Source organism: Mauremys reevesii, linkage group 3 (genome assembly GCF_016161935.1).
Source record: "Mauremys reevesii isolate NIE-2019 linkage group 3, ASM1616193v1, whole genome shotgun sequence".
NCBI lineage: Eukaryota > Metazoa > Chordata > Testudines > Geoemydidae > Mauremys > Mauremys reevesii.
The window spans coordinates 50,604,198-50,623,956 of record NC_052625.1 but is presented as its reverse complement, the minus strand read 5'-3'; the positions used below and the strand labels follow the sequence as shown (position 1 = coordinate 50,623,956).

Genomic DNA, 19,759 nt, shown 5'->3' with positions numbered 1-19,759 from the left:
TACAGCTCACTTCTTCAGATGCATCCAAAGAAGTGAGCTGTAGCCCACAAAAGCTTATGCTGAAATAAATTTGTTAGTCTCTAAGGTGCCACAAGTACTCCTGTTCTTTTTGCGGATACAGACTAACACAGCTGCTACTCTGAAACCTGTCAGTATGTATTCAGTTTGTGTGTATATTTTCTCTCTTCTCTGTATGTTTCACCCATATGGCAAAAATAAATATTTGCTTCTCTGTGAAACTATATTGTTACAGGATGCTGGACCTTCTGATAAGTAATTCCAGTGAGTGGTAAAGGACAACATGGAACTATGACTCGGAATTTCCTTGGGGTTTACAGTGTTATGTCTTAATATAGTTTTATTGATATATTTCCTTTGAGATAGTGCAAATGGCACATTTTTCTTTTGAAATCATAATACAGTCTCCATTGACTTTATCTGATGTATTGGATTTGTACTTGATAATATACTGTAACATTGGTCATTTAAAAAATCATTTTCATTGAGTTCAAGGGGGTTTTTGTGAGAGGAAGGACTGCAGGATCCTGGTTATTATAGTTGTCTTTACTTGCAATGACATTGACATGATGATATTGTAATGAAATTAGATCTACTCTAGTGAATTAGCAACATTAGATCATGGTAAGGTAAGTGTAACATAACTGTGCATGCACAGTGGTTTGCCTTCCAACCCCTTCATGGGGATTGACCCTGTTGGACTTTGTAGATTGCATCTACATTTATAAGTTTCTTTTCTATGCTTGGGCTTTGTATTGTGGCATCTCCTCCTGTTCAAGACCACATGCATCTCTAATCACTGCTTAAAGTAACTGAGCGCTTGTTTAAGGACAAGAATTTTAAAGCTCCTCTGGCTCTAAGTGTTCATCCTCCACAGTTTTTCCTACTGCTGCTAGCCTGGTACAGAATTGTGGTTATTTTCAAGCAGCTTTTGAAAAATACTTTGTTTGATAGTTTGGAATGTAATGAAATAGTAATCTTAAAACAGATCCATATGAAAGACATTCCTCTTAAGGGAGTCAGCATGGTATTTGAAATGTCAAACCTTTGGTATTCTAGAATTAACAGAAACCTTGGGTAATCTAATCCCAATTTGACATTCTTTAAGGGACTTTCCTGGTGCTCTGCTAATGTGAGGAGTAAAACCCAAACTCTGAAAAGTTAACAGACTGCCCAGACTGCTTTCTTCCCTTACAATTTTTGTGAAAAATAAACCAAGATGTATATTTCTATTATTATTTATTAGGTTTATTACTCTAGTGCCTAGGGGGTACCAAGATTGGGGCCCACCATTAGTTAGGTTTTTGTTTTATGTAGTAGTAATAGAATTATGACAATAGTCTAATTGAATTAGACTCTGAGGAAAAAAGAACTATTTAATGTTTTAGTGATCTAATAAAGAGGCTGAACAGTAAGGTGCCAAAATTTGCTGCCGATGCAAAATAATTTAGGTGAGTCAAGACGAGAGAAAACCGAGAGGACCTAACAAAGCCAGATGAAAGGGCAGCACGATTATCAACATTGAATTTCAAGGTTGAAGGCAAAGTTATGCATGTTGGAAGGAATAGTTGAACTGCTCATACATGTTACTGGGTTTTCAATTTATTATATCCACTAAGAATAAAAGACTTGGGTTTTGATGGGTTCAGTGAACTTTCTACATCTACTTAATGTGTTGCAGTGAACAGAAAAGGAAATAAAATACTAATTTAAATCGTTCTTCACTCTTCATTCTGCTCAGAATACTGTGTTCATTTCTGGTCACTATATCTCAAAAAAGGTATAGCAGAATTAGAAAGGGAAGTAATTAAGAGACTTACATACAAAGATCATTTGAAAACATTGGGACTGTTTTAGGTGGAAAACGAATAAGAGGGGACATGGTACGGATATAAAATAATAAGCAGAATAGAGAAGGTAAACCAGGTTCTCTTATTTACCCTTTCTTATAATGCATGACTGTATGAATGTAAAAAGCAAGAAATTTAAAACTGATGAAAAGTAGTTTTTTTTTTTTAACACAATGCACGATTAATCATCGGAACTCAATGCCACACAATATCATTGAGGCCAAGTAGGATTTGTTTTTATAAAAGGATTTTATATATATTGTATGACCTATTGTATGATATATATAGTATGTAGGAAGAAACTTCCCTTAGGGGTTATTCCATAATTGTCCACTGGGAGATTTCCTGTACCATCCTCTGAAGCACATAGTATATAAACCGCTGTCATAGATAGGATAACAGGCTAGGTGAATGGCTGGTTTGACACAGTATGACAATTGCTGTGTTCTGTGTGATGATGTGTTTTTAGTTAAAAATAATGAACCTGTAATGAGAGGACTTAATATAGCTACACCAATGCTGGAAAGGAAAGCCTACTTCGGGACTTCCATTTGTGGTCCTGAAATAAACATAACGATGCTGTAAGATAATATTGTATTATGTTTTATGTATTATGGAGGGCACACTGGGCTGTGATGAGGATTAGCTGAGAGGGGAGAAGAGCTGGCAGTTAGGTTCTATTTAAAGTACCATGGGGCAATTACCGTTGGCACCTGACACTGAAATAATGTAATCTATTTGGTATAATTTGTTCATTTGAAAAAAACATTCTATAAAACTTATTGTAAACTACCCACATATATAACATATGCATAATATTCCTGAATTCTCTCTTGAAAAAGAGGATTGGGATAATTGTTTACATCTACATGACAGTGGTAAATGTGAGAAACATTCTAAATGTCAGAAACATGTCAGCCATTCTCTGAATGTAAGGAGCTGACCTTGGTGTAATTTAGTGAGTGTGGGTCTTTCAGAAAAATAATTCAATAGTTTATAGCAATAGAGAACACTTCTTACTCTGCTGAATTATCTCTGAAATTTTAATACAACTACAGACTTTTAAAAATTCTGTATCTATGTCAGATGTGAAAGTGAACAGAAACAGTTTAATTATTACGTCTCCACTTCTACTTTGTTACATTTTTAAGAATAATTTTTTCTGTGCATATTGTAACTTTTTTAAAAAGTACAAGAATAAGAAATATTTGAAAACTGTATTGGTGTACTCAAAAGGAAAACAGGGAGTGCTAGATCCATCCCTTTAACTGAGGGTAGAAATACCCTTTTTAAATCAATAGGAGTCGTAGCTGTTTCTGCAGACGAATTGGGTCAATAGTACATAACTGCTTATAATACCAGTAAATCAGGAGTATAATGTGTTAGACACTTATATGAAGACTTACCAAGAGATCTGTTCAGTGCTTCAGAATAAAGGACTTGGCTAATATTAGCCAAGTTCCTGTATCTGTCCAAACTGTGGAGTGCACTAATTCTGCAAAAGAGAAGGGATAGGGGTTCTTACAGATTACCAGGCGTAGGCAACCTATGGCACTTGTGCTGAAGATGGCACGCAAGCTGATTTTCAGTGGCACTCACACGGGTCCTGGCCACCGGTCCGGGGGGCTCTTCATTTTAATTTAATTTTAAATGAAGCTTCTTAAACATTTTAAAAGCCTTATTTACTTACATACAACAATAGTTTAGTTATATATTATAGACTTATAGAAAGAGACCTTCTAAAAACGTTAAAATGTATTACTGGCACACGAAACCTTGAATTAGAGTGAATAAATGAAGACTCGGCACACCACTTCTGAAAGGTTGCCAACCCCTGGATTAAGGTAACATGAACAATGCTGCCTGTTCATGCTGCCAGAGAAAGAGTTCTGTTTGAGAACTTATGTATCATAAAGTGTATCCTATCTAGCCACATTCACAAACTCTGCAAAGTTCCCCACAGCCAAATGGAACTAAGGATCTGCTGCTAAACTGTGCCCTGCTGTGGCCACTGAATAAATGCTTTCTCAGTATCATGGAAGTGGGGACTCTCCCGGGCTTTCCTTCCAATTCCATTATTTTAACATTATTCACAAAATAAAACTGAAGTTTTTTTGCTGACTTCATGTTGGCGGTGAGGATGAAGCCCCGGGTATTTATTAAGATATCTACAATATTTGCCTTAGTTTCTAGTTTCCTGAGTTTGGGAGACACCAGCATTCCTGTACAAATCTGAAGGGTGCTTGTCCTCCTTTTAGGATGACATCCTTTTAAAAACTATGGACCTGATCCAAGGCGTGTTGACTTTAGTGGGCACTGGAGCAGGCCATAACCCAGGATAAATCAGGCAGAGAGGGTGAGGTCAACAGTAATCCTTCTAGCTTTGTGCTTGTGGGTGTGTTTTCTTACCAAGAAAAAATAGTTTACATTCTTCAAGTTTCTTAGATTAGCTCTTATCACAGGACTCCGTCTTTTGAGAAAAGACACACATTGACTTGTAGATAAAGTTGGCTGCAGCCTTTTATTGATGAGGATGATAAAGCTAGCTGTTTGGACAGGCCTGATCATGGGGGTTTGGCAGTCTGAGATTCAGCTACCAGTAGCCAGTTCTCTGCTCGAGTTTCTTAGTGCCTACTGTATGTTCTCTCCTTAGAACTTCCCCTCACAAGACTGGGCAACCCTACTGGAGAAGCCTGCATTAAACCCCCAACCAATGGGTAAGGCTCACTTCTGGGACTGGTGAGACAGCACTTACTTCACCTACATTGCCACAAGCTTTGGCCTCATTGTTTACTGTGACACAGAATAAACAAAACATCCAAGCTGCTAAACATTAGAGCTGGGACTTTCAAAAGCACTCACAGGGTTGGCTTAATTCTGTTCCCACTGCAGTCAGTGGTAACACTTTGCCATTGAGAGTAGAGGTAGGCCAGTGCTGAGTGCTTTTGAAAATCACACCCTAATGTAGATGAGGAAAGCAAACTCCACTCTTTGTGGGAAAACTACCTGAAGGTTAAGTATAAATAGAAATCCCTGATGAAGCATGTTCACAACTTCCAACCAGCCTCAGAGTTCATTTATAACCCTCCTGGATCTATCTCTTGGCAGGCATCTTTCATTAGTTGAGTTTGCCAGCTGCTGGGTTGGAGCCACAGAGTTGGGTCAGCATTTTGGTGACTTCCTACCCTCTGAACAGTATGTTGAAGGTTTAAGCTATCTAAGAAAACCTCCTCCTCCTGACCTAGGATGACCAGACATCCCGATGCACCCGGCCTTTTTGTTGTTGTTGTTTTTGTTTTTGTTTTTTGCTCTACCGGCAGCACTTGGCCTTTTTTTTTTTTTTCCTCTGCCGGCGGACCCCCTCCCCGCCTCCATGTGTCCCGATATTTTCTTCATCTCATCTGGTCACCCTATCCTGTCCAATTGGTCCACTCCAACCCATAAGAACTCTTGTAATTAACTTATTGGGGCTCCTGTTACTTGCCACATTGGACCCTTTGTTTGCAACAACTGATTTGCGACAGCTGTGTGAACGTGCAACGTCAAGGTAAACCAGACCACAGCACTGTAGCCTCTCTACATAAACTGGTGACTGCTGTTGCTTTGCAGTAGTTGTGCTTGCCTCTGGCATTCCGAGAACAAAGAAAAGAAGTGGTGGAATGATTATCTCAAAACTTATTTCTTGCCGATGCATGCAATTTAATCCCTTTCCTCTCTACAGTTCAGTGACACTTACAAAATTCATTTTTGCTTAAAGTAGTGTCTGAGCCATAAAAGTGAAAACTAAAATATTACAAGAGAGTATTATCCAGATAATGTAGTATATAACACCAGCATACCAAGTGTGTTCGTTCATTGCTGATGGTTACGTTTCAAAAACTAGTTTTATTCAGTTTCTTTGTGAAATTTAGGAACTATAAACTACTCTTAAAGTATAAAATGTATCCTAGACACTACATTTTATATCTTGTGGATATATTTTACATATAATATTATTGTATCTCAGCATTTTCTTGAGAGGCATGTTTAAAAAAGAGTTGTTGTAAGGAAAAGAGCCTTATTTTGCCATGTACTGTATGTTCAGATTTCCTTCTATTTTTCTTATTTTGAATTATTTTGATATTGCAGTAGCAGTCAGCAGGTACCAGGCTCTGTACAAATATAAAGAAATGCACAGTCCTTATCCCAAAGGGGGCTGGGAGAGAGAGAAAAAAGGAAGGGTATAGGAACGAATACAACAAGCAGACAGGGTAAAAGCTGGCACATGTATTTTAGTTTTGTAGGTTTGTTTGTATAAATTGTCCTTATCTACTCTTCTCATTAGTAATGATTAGCTGGCTAGTTTCTTGAAGGTTTATTGGTTGGAGAAGTAATTTAATGATAAAACTATTAAACGTACATTTAGAGTTGTGTATTTCCTGCAATATATTTTGATTTCAAATTAAATGATTTTGGGGGAACATGGCTTATGAGAGAAATTATTTACTGTCATAATGCCTGATCTTGTGAAGGGATGAGTACCTCTTATGGAGTCCTGACCACCCTCAAATTCCTCTGAAGTCATTTGGAGCTGTGGCTGCTTTGCAGCCCTCAGGAGGCACTCAACATCTCAGAGGATCTGGCCTGTAACTTCTTACTATTCTTTCTTCCTCCTACCAACCATGTTCTGCTTTGCTGTAGTTCCTTCTGTTATCTCTTATGTCACTGACATAATAACTAACAAAAATTTAAGTTACTATTACAGTATAACTCCATATTTTTGCAACATAAAGTTGTGAGTTTGTAATGCTGCACTGCTGATGAAATAAACAAGTAACGTAGATGAGCTATATTTCTGCAACTTTCTAAACTTTTTGTCTAGTGATGGGTATGATGTTACCTCCAACATACAAATAATTTTATCCACAGAGGTTATAAATGTGGTTTGTATAGGTTTCTGGAAAGTCTGACTTGGCTTTCTAGATTGTCACCCAGGCAGTAATTAATCTGTGAAAATATCTGACAAGGGGTGGGCATAAGTTTGAGGCAATTTGCACTTCTTTGTTGTTTGAGCCAGTAATGTTAACCTCTGTTAATGTGAATATAGGATTTCCCCCGCATGATTTACAAATGCTAATTTTGGATTTTAAGCTTGTGATACAATAGAAGTTTGTTAACAAATAGCTTAGTCCTCTGGTCATGTCTGAATGTTTAGTATACTCAACAACTGTCATTAAGTCTCTGGGAATTGCTGTGAAATTTCTCTTTCAATTCTTTTCATATAAAATATATTTGAAGTAAATATTCATGTCTGGTGAGACTGTGTATTCAGGCCAATAGAGCAAATGTCATGCAATTAAATCTGTAATATAAAAGGGACTTCCAAGAGCTAACTTCAAGGAATAGTGCATATTATTACATGCCACTTAGCTTTGGTTGTTCTTTGCTCCTAAGTAGCCTCATTTATATTTAGCTTGGCAGAATTCAAATTTTTTTTTTTTATAATTTCAACAGATATCAATGTTTATTTTTATGCATTCTTAAACTTTTATCAATTTTGTGGAACTGTGAACATTTAAATAATGTGTTTTAAGCATTTTGTTATCAATTTAAATGTTCACAGTTGCAGGAAATTATAAGGGGGTCAGACAATTATTTAATGTCAGTAGCCATTGCGAATCAAAAAGTTAGTTTTATAATAATTAAAACACATATTTTGACATATGATAATGATAATTAACTAAGTAAATATCCTTAAATCAAATTCTAATAAGTTCCCAAGCAGCATCTTTTTTACTTTGCCTAGCTGTAAATTTTGCTTATTGTCAAATAAGCAAATATTTTTCCTTGATTTGTGTGTTTCTATGTTAATGTTTACCAACGTTTACTGATAAAAAATCTAATCCTTCCAACCAAAAAATGTAGCTATAAAGAGGATGGAAGTGAATGTACTTCTCAACATCTCCATGTGGTGTTTTGTAGTCAGTCAGAATAATATGCTACCTTCCAGATACCAGTACGAAGGGTATAACAATAACCGTAAAGGAAGTCATTAATTATCCTGGAACATTCCAAGGATGAAACAAATAGTGTCAGTGGGGGAAGATTTTATGAAATCAGGGATAATAACTTCATTCGTGGATGAGTTTGGAGATTCTTCTGGTGTCAAGTTCAATTGCAGGAAGAAGATAGATATGAGAGAGCAAGCAATAGATTTTTTTCAATATTGTAGAGCATGATTTTGAATTCACTGAGCATGGGGAAGCCTTTTTAGAAGCAGAGTGACTGTTTAGAGTATAGTCTTTACTTTAGCAGATGTAGTACCAAACTTCTGGGTTTACAATATGCAAGGCTTGTTAGGTGTGCTATAAAGGAAATAACAATTGAGTAGGAAATAAAAAAAACACATGATTCAGTTTAGAAAAGAGGTACGCTAATATGTCTAGGAAAAATAGTCTGAATCACATCGGCAGAAGGGAGAAACCTGTGAAACTGTAATGTTGGCAGAGACCTAGTGATGAAAAAGAATAGCAAATAAAAGGTGTTTCATGAATACTAAGAGAGAGAAATTTAGGTTGCCTATCAGGCAAAACTTCCTGATATCAGCTCTATTAGGCTGTGGAATAATTTCTCAAGATTGTCAGAGGGAATTGCATTACCTACAACACTAACAAGAAGACTGGACAAAGCACCAGTAACTCCATACTGGAAGAAAGATGGAGTAGGGAACCTAACAGGGTTCTTATTTTTGTAACCAAATAGGTTTCCCACTTGGTGGTGGTTTGAGAATATAAACCAGCTTTTATATGACATCTGTGTTCACAAGCTTTGATAATTCTTACCATATGCAAATCTATAGGAGTGGGGGGAGATCCATATTTAATAAGAGACTGGAATAACCACTTATAATAGCAGTATAAAACTTAGCAGGAGACACTTAAAATACATATTTATAGGTAGTCCAGTTTCTTGGTGAATCAAGCAATCTTTTTAGTAACATAATTTTGTACTTTTGGTTACACTTAGAAGTTTGGTATGCTAACTACCATTTGGACCACTTAGCATGCCTTGAACAGTTCCATAGACATGCTCCCAGTGGTGCACAGGTGACCACATCTGTGTTTCGGATTAGACTTGCTTTGAGTAAAGTTCTTAACTCTGCTGGTGTAGTGCTGTTGTGGACAGGAATCGATCACACAATATCACCTACTGTACAAAGAGTCTTTTCACCACTGTCCTGCAGTGCACTTCACTGCTTAAGCGACCTGTGTGGTCTGCTTTGTTCACAAGAGTCAGGTCTGCCCAAAGCCACTTACCTGTGGGAATAGCAGTGCTCACACCCTGGCAGTTTGCTTGCCTTTTTTTGCCCAGCTTAGGTTCTCAATAGCAATCCATTCCATGTGTAGCAAGCATGCCTTGGAGGAGGTTTTCTTATTAGCTTGCTGTCCACTGGACAGTAGCAGAAATGCACAAGCAGGATTGCCTGGAATTACTGTGGTGATCAAGACAAAGTTAATATTCTTTCAATATACTTACTTTCAACAGATACAAATAACTGCTCAAGATGCAAAGAAGTGGAGAATTGGGACCATTATAGTGTTGCTAACTCTTGTAATATTATTGTAAGTCGTGTTATTTGTTTGCTTAGGCCTTGTCTACACTACAGTTTTGTCGGCACAAGTTATGCCAGCATACGGCCACTGCTGTAATTAAGTATCAGAGGGGTAGCCGTGTTAGTCTGGATCTGTAAAAAGCTACAAAGAGTCCTGTGGCACCTTATAGACTAACGAAAGTATTGGAGCATAAGCTTTCATGGGTGAGTACCCACTTTGTCAGACGCATGACGAAGTGGGTATTCACCCACGAAAGCTTATGCTCCAATACTTTTGTTAGTCTATAAGGTGCCACAGGACTCTTTGTTGCTTTTTGCTGTAATTAAAGCACTGTTGCATGCCCACACTATGCTCCTTGTGTCGGTAGAGTGCAACCACACTAGCAACTCTTGCATCGACATAGAGAGCCGTGCACTGTGGGTAGCTATCCCACTGTGCAACTGGCTGCAGTGCGCTTTGGGAAGGGTTTGAAATGCCTCATGGGGGCAGGTACAGTGTCACATGATGGTTTCTTAATCCCATCGTTCCATGGACATTCTACTAGATTGCCAGCCACTTTTCAACTTCCCTGGTAACATGGATCCTGCACTGCTGTTCAGCATTGTGCTGTGCATTATGAACACAAGGCTATAAAAGGAGCCCAACGGGGGGCTATTCGGCTGGGGGGTGTCTTGAAGGAACATATTAACACTGAGGGCTTGTCTACACTGGCAAGTTTTGTCGCCAAAAACTGGCTTTTGATGACAAAACAGCGATAGCATACACACTGCAATGTATCAGGAGGTAACTGTGTTACTCTGTATCCACAAAAACAAGGAGTCCAGTGGTGCATCTGAAGAAGTGACGTTTTTTACCCACGAAAGCTTATGTCCAAATAAATCTGTTAGTCTTTAAGGTGCCACCGGACTCCTTGTTGTTTTTACACTGCAATGTGACTTTGTTTGGGGGAAAAAAAAACAACCAAACAAAAAACCACGCCTAGTTTTGGCAACAAGAAACTTCTATCCCTGCAAGAGACTTTTGTCTTTCCCCCTCCCTTTATTGTTCACAAACATGCATTGTAGATGCCATAGTTTTTATTTTATTTTATTTTTTTATTGTATTGGCCTCCAGAAAGTATCCCACAATTCCCATGCTGCCGCTCTGGTCAGCGGTTTGAACTCCGCTGCCCTGCAGCCAACCCGCCCGTCCCCCTTGTAAGGCCCGGGAATTTTAAATCTCATTTCCTGCTTGCTGGCTTCCCAGAGGGGCTTCCCAGGAGAGCCTGGCTAGCTATCACATCAAACGCGTTCCCGCTTGGACCACCTCTGAATTGTTGCATCTGACCAGTATGTGGGGAGAGGAGTCTATTCAGATGCTGCTGCGAGTGACCCAGAGGAATTGGGACACACATGGGCAAATTTCTCGAGGCCTACGTGAAAAGGGCTATGATTGGGACACGCAGCAGTGCAGAGCAAATATAAAGGAGCTGAGGCAGGCATACCCTAAGGCATGGGAGGTGAACTATCGCTCCGATGGTGCACCTAAGACCTGCCGCTTCTATCAGGAGCTGAATGCTATCCTCAGTGGTGATCCCACCTCCATTGCCGATAGCCCCGTGGATACTTCACATGCAGCTGAAAGAGTGGGTAGCTCGCAGGCTGAAATTCTGGATGAAGAAGTTGAGCTAGAAGAGGATGTGAAGCTCCCAGCGGGATCGCCCAGTGGTGCAGGCAGCCAGGAACTTTTAGCAACTCCAGAAGTGCTCAATGGGGAGCAGGAAGCAGATGAGGTGCCAGGTAAGTGGCTGTGGCTTGTGTAGGGAATCGAAAAGTGGGAGGCAGGTAGTGTTTTCTGTGAACTGGACATTGCCCTGTGTAGCTAATCCACATGGCCAAGCAGGGTGTTGCTGGACATGGAGACCTGCAGGGAATCCTCCAGAGAGAGGTTCTGGAAAGTTTCAAAGAGGTACTTGTTAATCCCCTACCACAGAGTCCAAGGGATTGCAGCCTTGTTAGTTCCCCCATTGTAGGAAATTGTACTATGCCATTTAGCAATCACTGAAACTGGGACCAAAGTGGCACATAGCTGAGCTGCATATAGACTGGGGTGAAAGCCGCAAGCATTCAGCAGCTGTGTCCTATTTTCTCTGGTCACCTGCAGCAGCGAGATGTCAGCCAGCAGGCTGGCCACCTGTGAAAAAGTAGGGGATAATTTTAGAATGAGTTCCCTGCAAAGCTGCCCTGCAAGCCGTGACCTTTTTGTCCGTACGCACAGCTGCCTTCCCCCCACTCCCGACACTCACCATGATTGGGGTGCTCACGGAGCTGTGTGCCTGCCTAGAGTCTCAGAAAGTGATTTCTACTAGCAAAAGGCCCTTTTTACTAAAATGTTTCAATCATTTGCTGGAATGTAACAATCCCTCTTCTGTTCAGCACAGACCTTGAGGAACACACCACGCTCCCCATGGACTGGCTTTGGCAGATAAGAAAAAACCCTGGGTGCAGGAAAGAAGACATGTTCTGGGAGTTGCTGCAGTGCGATGAGACACACACCAGGGAACGGAAAGTGCTGGGAAGCCAAAAGGCAGGACAGAAAAGAGAACGCTGCTTTTGCTAGGCAAGTGACAGAGCGGATGATAAAAGTTATGGAGAATCAGACAGAGATGTTCAAGTCTTTGATTCAGCTGCAGACTGAGCAGCTCCATGGTCGACGTCCACTGCAGCACATGCAGATGCACAATTCTTTGCCAACCCCACCCCACTCTATGCCCACACATTCCTTTTCACTTCACAGCACTTCTGAGTTTCCCCATCACTCCACCCACTCTCACAGCTTGCACAATGATAGCTAAAGCTACACACAGTTGTGAGGTTTTACCCTTTTTTAACAATAATTAAAGGCTAAGGTATTTAATGGTACAGCCTTTTTATTCTGTGTTCTACAAAAGTGTATAGCAATCAATTCACTCTTGGAAACAGACTTCTAAAGCATTGTGTTGCATGGATCTTGGGCCCCAAAATTGTGCATGGATGCACCAGGGAAGCAACTCCAAAGCAGACATGTGTTACTGCCCCTCATTGTCAAAGTTGTTCCTCAAAGCCTCTCTGATGTTAATAGCAGCCCTCTGGGCTTCTCTGACAGCCCAAGCATTTGGCTGTTCAAAGTGTGCAGCCAAGTGCTCTGCTTCAGTGCTCCACACCCGAGCAAACATTTCACCCTTAGATTCACACAGATTATGCGAAGTGCCATACGTGGCTATGACCACGGGAATATTATCCTCGGTAAGGTCTAGCCTGCCATTGAGACACCTTCAGTGAGCTTTCAAACGGCCAAAGGCACATTCAGCTATCATGTGGCACTTGCTCAGCTTGTTGTTAAAATGCTCCTTGCTGCTGTCCAGCTGCCCTGTGTAAGGTTTCATGAGCCAGGGCTGTAAGGGATAAGCTGGGTCTCCCAGGATTACTATGGGCATTTCCACATCCCCCACTGTGAATTTGTGGTCTGGAAAGAAAGTCCCCGCCTGCAGCTTTCTGTACAGGCTACTGTTCCTGAAGATGCATGCGTCATGCACCTTTCCAGACCATCCTACATTGATGTCCGTGAAATGCCTCTGGTGATTCACAAGCGCCTGCAACACCATGAAGAAGTATCCCTTCTTATTGATATATTCAGAGGCAAGGTGATCTGGTGCTAAAATTGGGATGTGTGTGCCATCAATTGCCCCGCCACAGTTAGGGAAACCCATCTCTGCAAAGCCATCTACTATTTCATGCACATTTCCCAGAGTCACGGCCCTATGCAGCAGGATGTGATTTATTGCCTTACACATTTGGAGTAATACAGCCCTATCAGTGGACTTTCCTACTCCGAAATGATTTGCAACTGACCGATAGCAGTCTGGATTCGCCAGCTTCCACACAGCAATTGCAACATGCATCTTTACTGAAAGGGCAGCTCTCAATCTGGTGTCCTTGCGCTGCAGGTTGAGGGACAGCTCATCACATAACTCCATGAAGGTTGCTTTACACATCCTAAAGTTCTGTACCCACTGGTCTTCATCCTACACCTGCATGACAATGCAATCCCACCAATCAGTGCTTGTTTCCCTAGCCCAAAAGCAACGGTGTGCCATATGCAGCTGCTTTGGGAATGCACAAAGCATTGATAAGTTGCTGCCGTCCATATCACACTCAGGTGCCTGCAGTTCATCCTCTGCAAAATTTGCAAGTAATTCTGCGAGTAACTGTGCTGCCATGTGCAATGTCCTCACGACAGCTAACAGCGCATAGGAGAGACGTGCGGGATCCATCCTCTCTGCAGATCCTGGCACGCAATACAAAAGAATGACAGTTGGAAAAATGGTGCAAAAGGAAGCCAGAAACCTTTGGAGGGTGGGACACAAAGTGGTGCATGACAGTCCATTTTGCACATCCCTGGATGCGGCGCGTTTCTGCATTTCCACAACACCTAGCGAAGCAGTCCATTGCTCTCGCTGTCGACAAAGGTGCCCCGAATGTGGACAGGATCTGTCGACAGAGGGAGCAAATGTACACACTTTGGTGACTTTGCTTTTGTCGATTTCCCCCCTCTGCCCTGGTGACATCAGTTTCATCGAAAAAGTTTGCCAGTGTAGACAAGCCCTGAGCCACAGTAATGTGTGTTGATGTACATTTTACATCACATTTTAAAGTAGCAGTCAGTAATGTGACCAGACTGACACAGCTAAACACACATCCTTTTGCTGTGTGTGTGTGTGTGAGTGAGAGAGAGAGAGAGAAAGACGGGGAAGTGTGTGCCTTGGGGGAGAGTGAGTGTGTTAGCATGCTGTCTCTCTAAGTTCAGGCAGTTGCCAGAAGCAACCAATCCTGAGGCTGAAGCTGGTGCACAGATAGCTGGTTTCCCCCTGTTCCCCTTCTCCCCACCCCCAGCTCAGCAGAGACTGGTACACCAGCAGGGGGAGAGGGACACCCCAAATCAGCCCCTGCCTCCCTTCCTTGCTCTGCTCCTACCCCCATCCCCTGCCCAGAGCAGCAGCCTGCTTGCCACTATGGTCCTAGTGCTGGGGAGAGCTGGATTCCATGTTAATGTTTTGATTCCGTGACTCCCTCCGAGTTCTCCCACATTCTCCTCTCCCCCATTCTCCTCTCCCCACAAACCAAGGAGATCCACCCCCACCGCTGTAGTCCAGGCAGGAATGCGTTTGCTGCTGGGAGCTGGCATGCTCAACTGAGCAGTAGCTATGTGAGCTCTCCATACTGAGCAATTTCAAAACTTCCTGGGGCTTTGAAAGGGGAAGGGCGCACATCTGTGTAGTTGGATGCAGGGCAACAGAGTTCAAAGCTGTGAGCCCAGCGGTCATGGTGGGTATTGTGGGTAGGGTGACCAGATATCCTGATTTTATAGAGACAGTCCAGATATTTGGGGCTTTTTCTTACATAGGTGCCTATTACCCCCCACCGTCTGTCCCGATTTTTCACATTTGCTGTCTGGTCACCCTAATTGTGGGATACCTCCTGGAGGCCAGTTACGGTGATGTAATGAATGCAGTGTCTACACTGACACTTTATCGATCTAACTTTGCCACTGAAAGCTCTACGCCTCTTGTCAAAGTGATTTGATTTTGTTGGCAAAGCAGGAGAGTTTTATCGGTGGGAGGAGCATTGTAGTACGTGCATCTCCACTGTTTTGTTGACAAAAGCTGCCTTTTGCCCACAGAACTGTGTAGTGTAGACAGGGCCTTACTTAAAGCCTCACCTCCTGGAGATGAATAATTATGTGAGAATCCTTTTTTTGTTTAATACTAAAGCCAAGTCTCTGGACCTCATGACTGAAGAGAAAAACTTAGAAATGTGACCTGCATGCCTCCTAGTGGCTCAAAAACCAAAAAGCAAATAAACTTTATTTATTACTCATCTCTTGATTGTTGAAAATGTAGGATCGACAATTTTACCAGTATATTTTATATATCCACTGAAACCCATAACCCTAACTGCCTCAACAGGGCTGGGTTGTTTGAGGCGTCAGTCCTGCAATGAACTCCATGGAGGAGACCTGTCCCTGCATGGAGCCAAAGTCAGTGGAGCTTTGTTTGGTCACGGGGTCGTCTGTGTGCAGAACTCATTGCAGGATCAGGGCCTTATTTTATATATTTGATACTTTCTCTTCTTCTGCTTTGCATATCTAAGAGAACAGCTTGTCAATGCTGGCAGCTACTTACCTTTTTTTTTAATTAAAAAAAAATTAGGAACTATTTTTTGGAGTAGGAGGAAGCTTCTCATCTAGCAGCTGTTTTGTTTTATTTTTGTGCCTTCAGTTTATGTAGCCAACCATATTTACTTGCAACACAAGCCTTGTTCTTTTCTATGGTTTTTCATAAGCCTGCAAACTAAGACATTTTGTTAGACTGTAGGCAGTAATATTCTTTGTGAAAGCAGTGTCATGTTGCCTATTGACATGCTCATTGTAGGGTTCTGCTTGAAAAAGTAATGTCTAGACTTGCCCAGAAAATATATCTCCACAGTTATATTTCCTCTGCTTGGGATCGTAAACACATCAGATAATGAAATAATCACTTTTAATCTGTGTGTGTAACCTTGAAATGTTAATTAAAATTATCACATTGGATTTTATAACAGATATGCCCCACTAACATGCACACCACGTTTAAAGGCAGAATGTCAAAAATGCACTTGATACCAATACCTCAGAGTTTCCTTGCCCTTTGATCTTTTGTTTAAAAAAAAAAAACCTGTAGGAATAAATTACAACACAGTGTGAAATTGGTGGAAGTGTGGGCAAAGGACATTGTCAAACATCTGTGGTAGTAGTTGGTGTACAGAGCTTATTTAAACACAGATGTGTTAGTTGACACATAGTGAGAAATTACAAGAACACACTCTAAGGGCCAAAGGTGGTCGTGGTGGAGATGATAATAATAATAAATCAAACAAAATACCTGGCTTTCATGCCTGGTAAGCCTGAAAAACTGATTATTCTATCCTTTTCCTGCCACTGTGGGGCTGCAGCCCGCTGTATTTTGTCCAGTCCTAAATGAGTGAAGAGTAAGAGTGTGAGCCGAGAGTGAACACAGTTTGAAAGATGTACATTTGAGACTTGTATTATTTAGACAATGACCTTTTGAATGAGACAGTTGTAGAGCAACATAATTAGAGAGAGTACAGCACCTAGTGCAGGAGATACAGATACAATTCAAAATGTGGACTCTTTCTAATGCTATGTAAAGGCAAAGTACTGTTATGTTAACAGATACTGTAATACATGTAATATATTACATTCTAATACAGTGAATATGTACTAAAATATCTAACAATTGAACTGTCAATCTATTTTTCCTGTTTGACGCATTCAGTATCTCCGTGACCATGAATGATTTCGATGCATGTCATGATTAGTTGCCTTGGTACTGCAGCATCTCAGCAAGAAGCATGGTCTGCTGACATAGGTAACAATTCCAAAAAGCCTTAAACATGCTGATAGTTCTTACTCCTGCAGCTAGTACCATTGAAGCCAATTAGGCAGCTCATGTGGCAAAGGTTTGGAGGATCAGCACTGTACTTTGACAAAGGAAGTACTGATTTAAAGTTTAATGCATGAAAGAGGTGGAGACTTTTAACAGCTTATTCTAAGTTAATTCTTTTGTACTGAAAATATAAAATTATACATATTAAACAAATGTTAAATTAATTACAGAAAATTTAGTAAACAATAGAATTGTCCTTAAAATAATCTCCAGATTTTCTCATGTGTTTCAAGGGCTAAACAATACTTCCTTTGTCACATATTACATCAGCAGACAACTATTACAAGTTCCTGTTTCACTAATTATTTTTTATCATGTTTAAGATAAAAGAAAAAAGTGATTTACTCCTCTTTGTAATTAGATGAAGTGATTCTACAGGTTTTACTTAACCTTTTGATTTATTTTTCTTTTGATACTTTAGGATATAAATTCCTTCTCTTCCCCCCTCCTCCCCTCCACCTTCCCTCCCTTTTACAAACAGACCTTCACCTTTCTACCTCTGTGAAATTTCCTCAGGCTTGTTTAGCCACTGTGGTGATAACCCTCAGGCTAGGAAAACATGAGAGTATTCCTCTCTGTTCAATGGCTTGTACAACTGGCAGAGCTAAATGAGTTGTTCAGCTGTAATGCCCATTTAGGTGCTCTGACCCCAAATTCACATGCAAAGACCTGATCCTACCGTTTGCTGAGTGCCTCCTATAGAATGCCTTTCTGCTGACTCTGCAAGGTGCTGACGCCTCCTAATTCCATTGACTAAAATAGAGGTTGAGAGCTCCAAGCATCTTGCAGATATGGTGCCTAAGTATAGCAGAAGCAGCAAAGAATCCTGTGGCACCTTATAGACTAACAGACGTTTTGCAGCATGAGCTTTCATGGGTGAATACCCACTTCGTCGGATGCAAGTAGTGGAAATTTCCAGGGGCAGGTGTGTATATATATGCAAGCAAGAAGCAAGCTAGAGATAATGAGGTTAGTTCAATCAGGGAGGATGAGGCCCTGTTCTAGCAGTATAGCAGGCCAGCCTTCGGTTGCAAAACATGCCTGAACTGGTTTTCTGGTATTTGAGATGCATAGTTTGTTTGTGGTTCACATCCAGGTAAGAAGTTTGGAATATGCAGGTACCTTATATAGTGGGCATAAGGTTTTGTTTGTTTGGTTTGGTTCAGTTGATTGTTTTTTGAAGGCAGCCACCATGCTTTAAAAGGATGCGGGGGCGGGGTTTAGACATAGTTTTTTCTGTTATAACACTTCAACATTTTCAGATGAGATGCTGTTAGTGTGAAATTGCCTAGGTTGAAGATAGTTGAAGAGAAGGGACAAGTTTCATATGTGGTCATGAATAGTAGATAAGAACGCAAGGTCACTGACCTCTAGGAGCCCAGAGTTATTTCTGAAGCCTTCTGATGCTATCAGACATTGCCTAGGGCATGAACAAGGTGCCACTATCTCTGTCTATCATGGGCTGCTCTTTGCATGTCTTCTATATTGTTAAGTCCCATAAGTTTTCCCTCTCTAAATACTATTTGATGTAGGGATTCTTTTGGTTGGTTCCTTTTACAAGTTCTTCCAGCTGCCTAATAGTTTGCCTGCCATGCTGGACAATCTTTTGGTCTTGGCTTGTTTGTTGGTTGAGCTGTCATTTGGGGTTTGTCTACACTGCAGGAAAAAAAATGTTCTTAACTCAAATTAGCTAATCCAGTTTAAAGTAGCAGTGAAGCCACAACAACTTGGATTAGGATCTTGAGTTCAACTATAGGCTTTAACTCAAGCTGCTAACCTGCTAAAAGTCGAAGCACTGTCTCTTCGGTACTTTTTATTAAGCCATGTGATGATGCCTATTGCTGTATTCTTCTATGCTTTCTTATAATGAAGTCTATGGCAGTGTCAAACAGGAGAGCTGGGAGAAGGTTTCACACCACTACTCACTCAAGTCTGTGTTGTCTTTAACTGGGCAAGTTGCCACTTGATATAAAGCCTTCATGATACTAATTATTTTTATTTCCACAGCAGTAATTTTCTTTACATTGTGATTCTTCTCTTTTCCTAGGTACTGTCGGAGAAAAACTCAGTTCTCACTTTTTGGTTGGGTGCAGCAGAGTCAGATACTTTATTCTGTTTAGCAGCTACAGCAGGGAGAGAGTGCACTAGGATATAGGGTCTCCCCTTCCTAGACAGGTCTCTCAACAGGTAAACAATGACAGCAAGCATTTATACTTTTGTTACAGACAATAATAAGCAACAGCTGCATTTTGTTTATACATAGGTCATCCTGATATCTTGTTTTTCTCACTTAAGAGACCCAGTCTACATTTCGTTTTATCTACACAAGGTCGAAACAACTTCTCACACAATTCTTTTCCACTCACCTCACACAATCCTCGCTTCTACAAATCTCGCGTTAGTAGGGTTACAGCTAGCCTAACTCTTGCTAACAGAGTCTGTCATGAATTAAAGATCCTCTACAAATCCCTGTTAGTTCTTTCTCTACTACTACATTACTAAGGACGTGTCTTCACTGTGGGGGTAAGTCGACCTAAGTTATGCTACTCCAGCTACGTGAATAATTTAACTGGAGTCGATGTAGCTTAGGTCAACTTACCCTGGTGTCTTCACTGTGCTGCGTCGACGGGAGACGCTCTCCGGTCAACTTCGCTTGTTCTGAGAGCTGGAGTACCGGGGTTGAATGGAGAACACTCTGCCGTCGATTTAGCGGGTCTCCACTAGAGAAGACCAGCCCTAAGTACACCGGACCTTGCTAGAACGTGTGTCTATATAAC

General features: G+C 40.9%; 2 protein-coding genes across 5 annotated transcripts in view; both read left to right on the top strand.

The window, feature by feature from the left end:
- The window catches only part of PTPN14 (protein tyrosine phosphatase non-receptor type 14), a 190,468-nt gene that overhangs the window by 9,553 nt on the left and 161,156 nt on the right, over positions 1-19,759 (top strand). The gene's annotated exons all lie outside the window — the stretch shown is intronic.
- On the top strand, positions 10,791-12,222 carry LOC120401122 (zinc finger and SCAN domain-containing protein 29-like). The gene is made up of 2 exons (XM_039530793.1): positions 10,791-11,238; positions 11,880-12,222. Exons 1-2 carry the CDS (start codon positions 10,791-10,793, stop codon positions 12,056-12,058), a joined length of 627 nt encoding a protein of 208 aa, XP_039386727.1. The 3' UTR covers positions 12,059-12,222.

Excerpts from the sequence above, each read along its gene's own strand:
- LOC120401122 (XM_039530793.1), top strand. The coding sequence starts at position 10,791 with ATGTGGGGAGAGGAGTCTATTCAGATGCTGCTGCGAGTGACCCAGAGG. Across the intron at positions 11,239-11,879 it reads GGAAGCAGATGAGGTGCCAG|ACCTTGAGGAACACACCACG; the intron begins GTAAGTGGCTGT and ends TGTTCAGCACAG.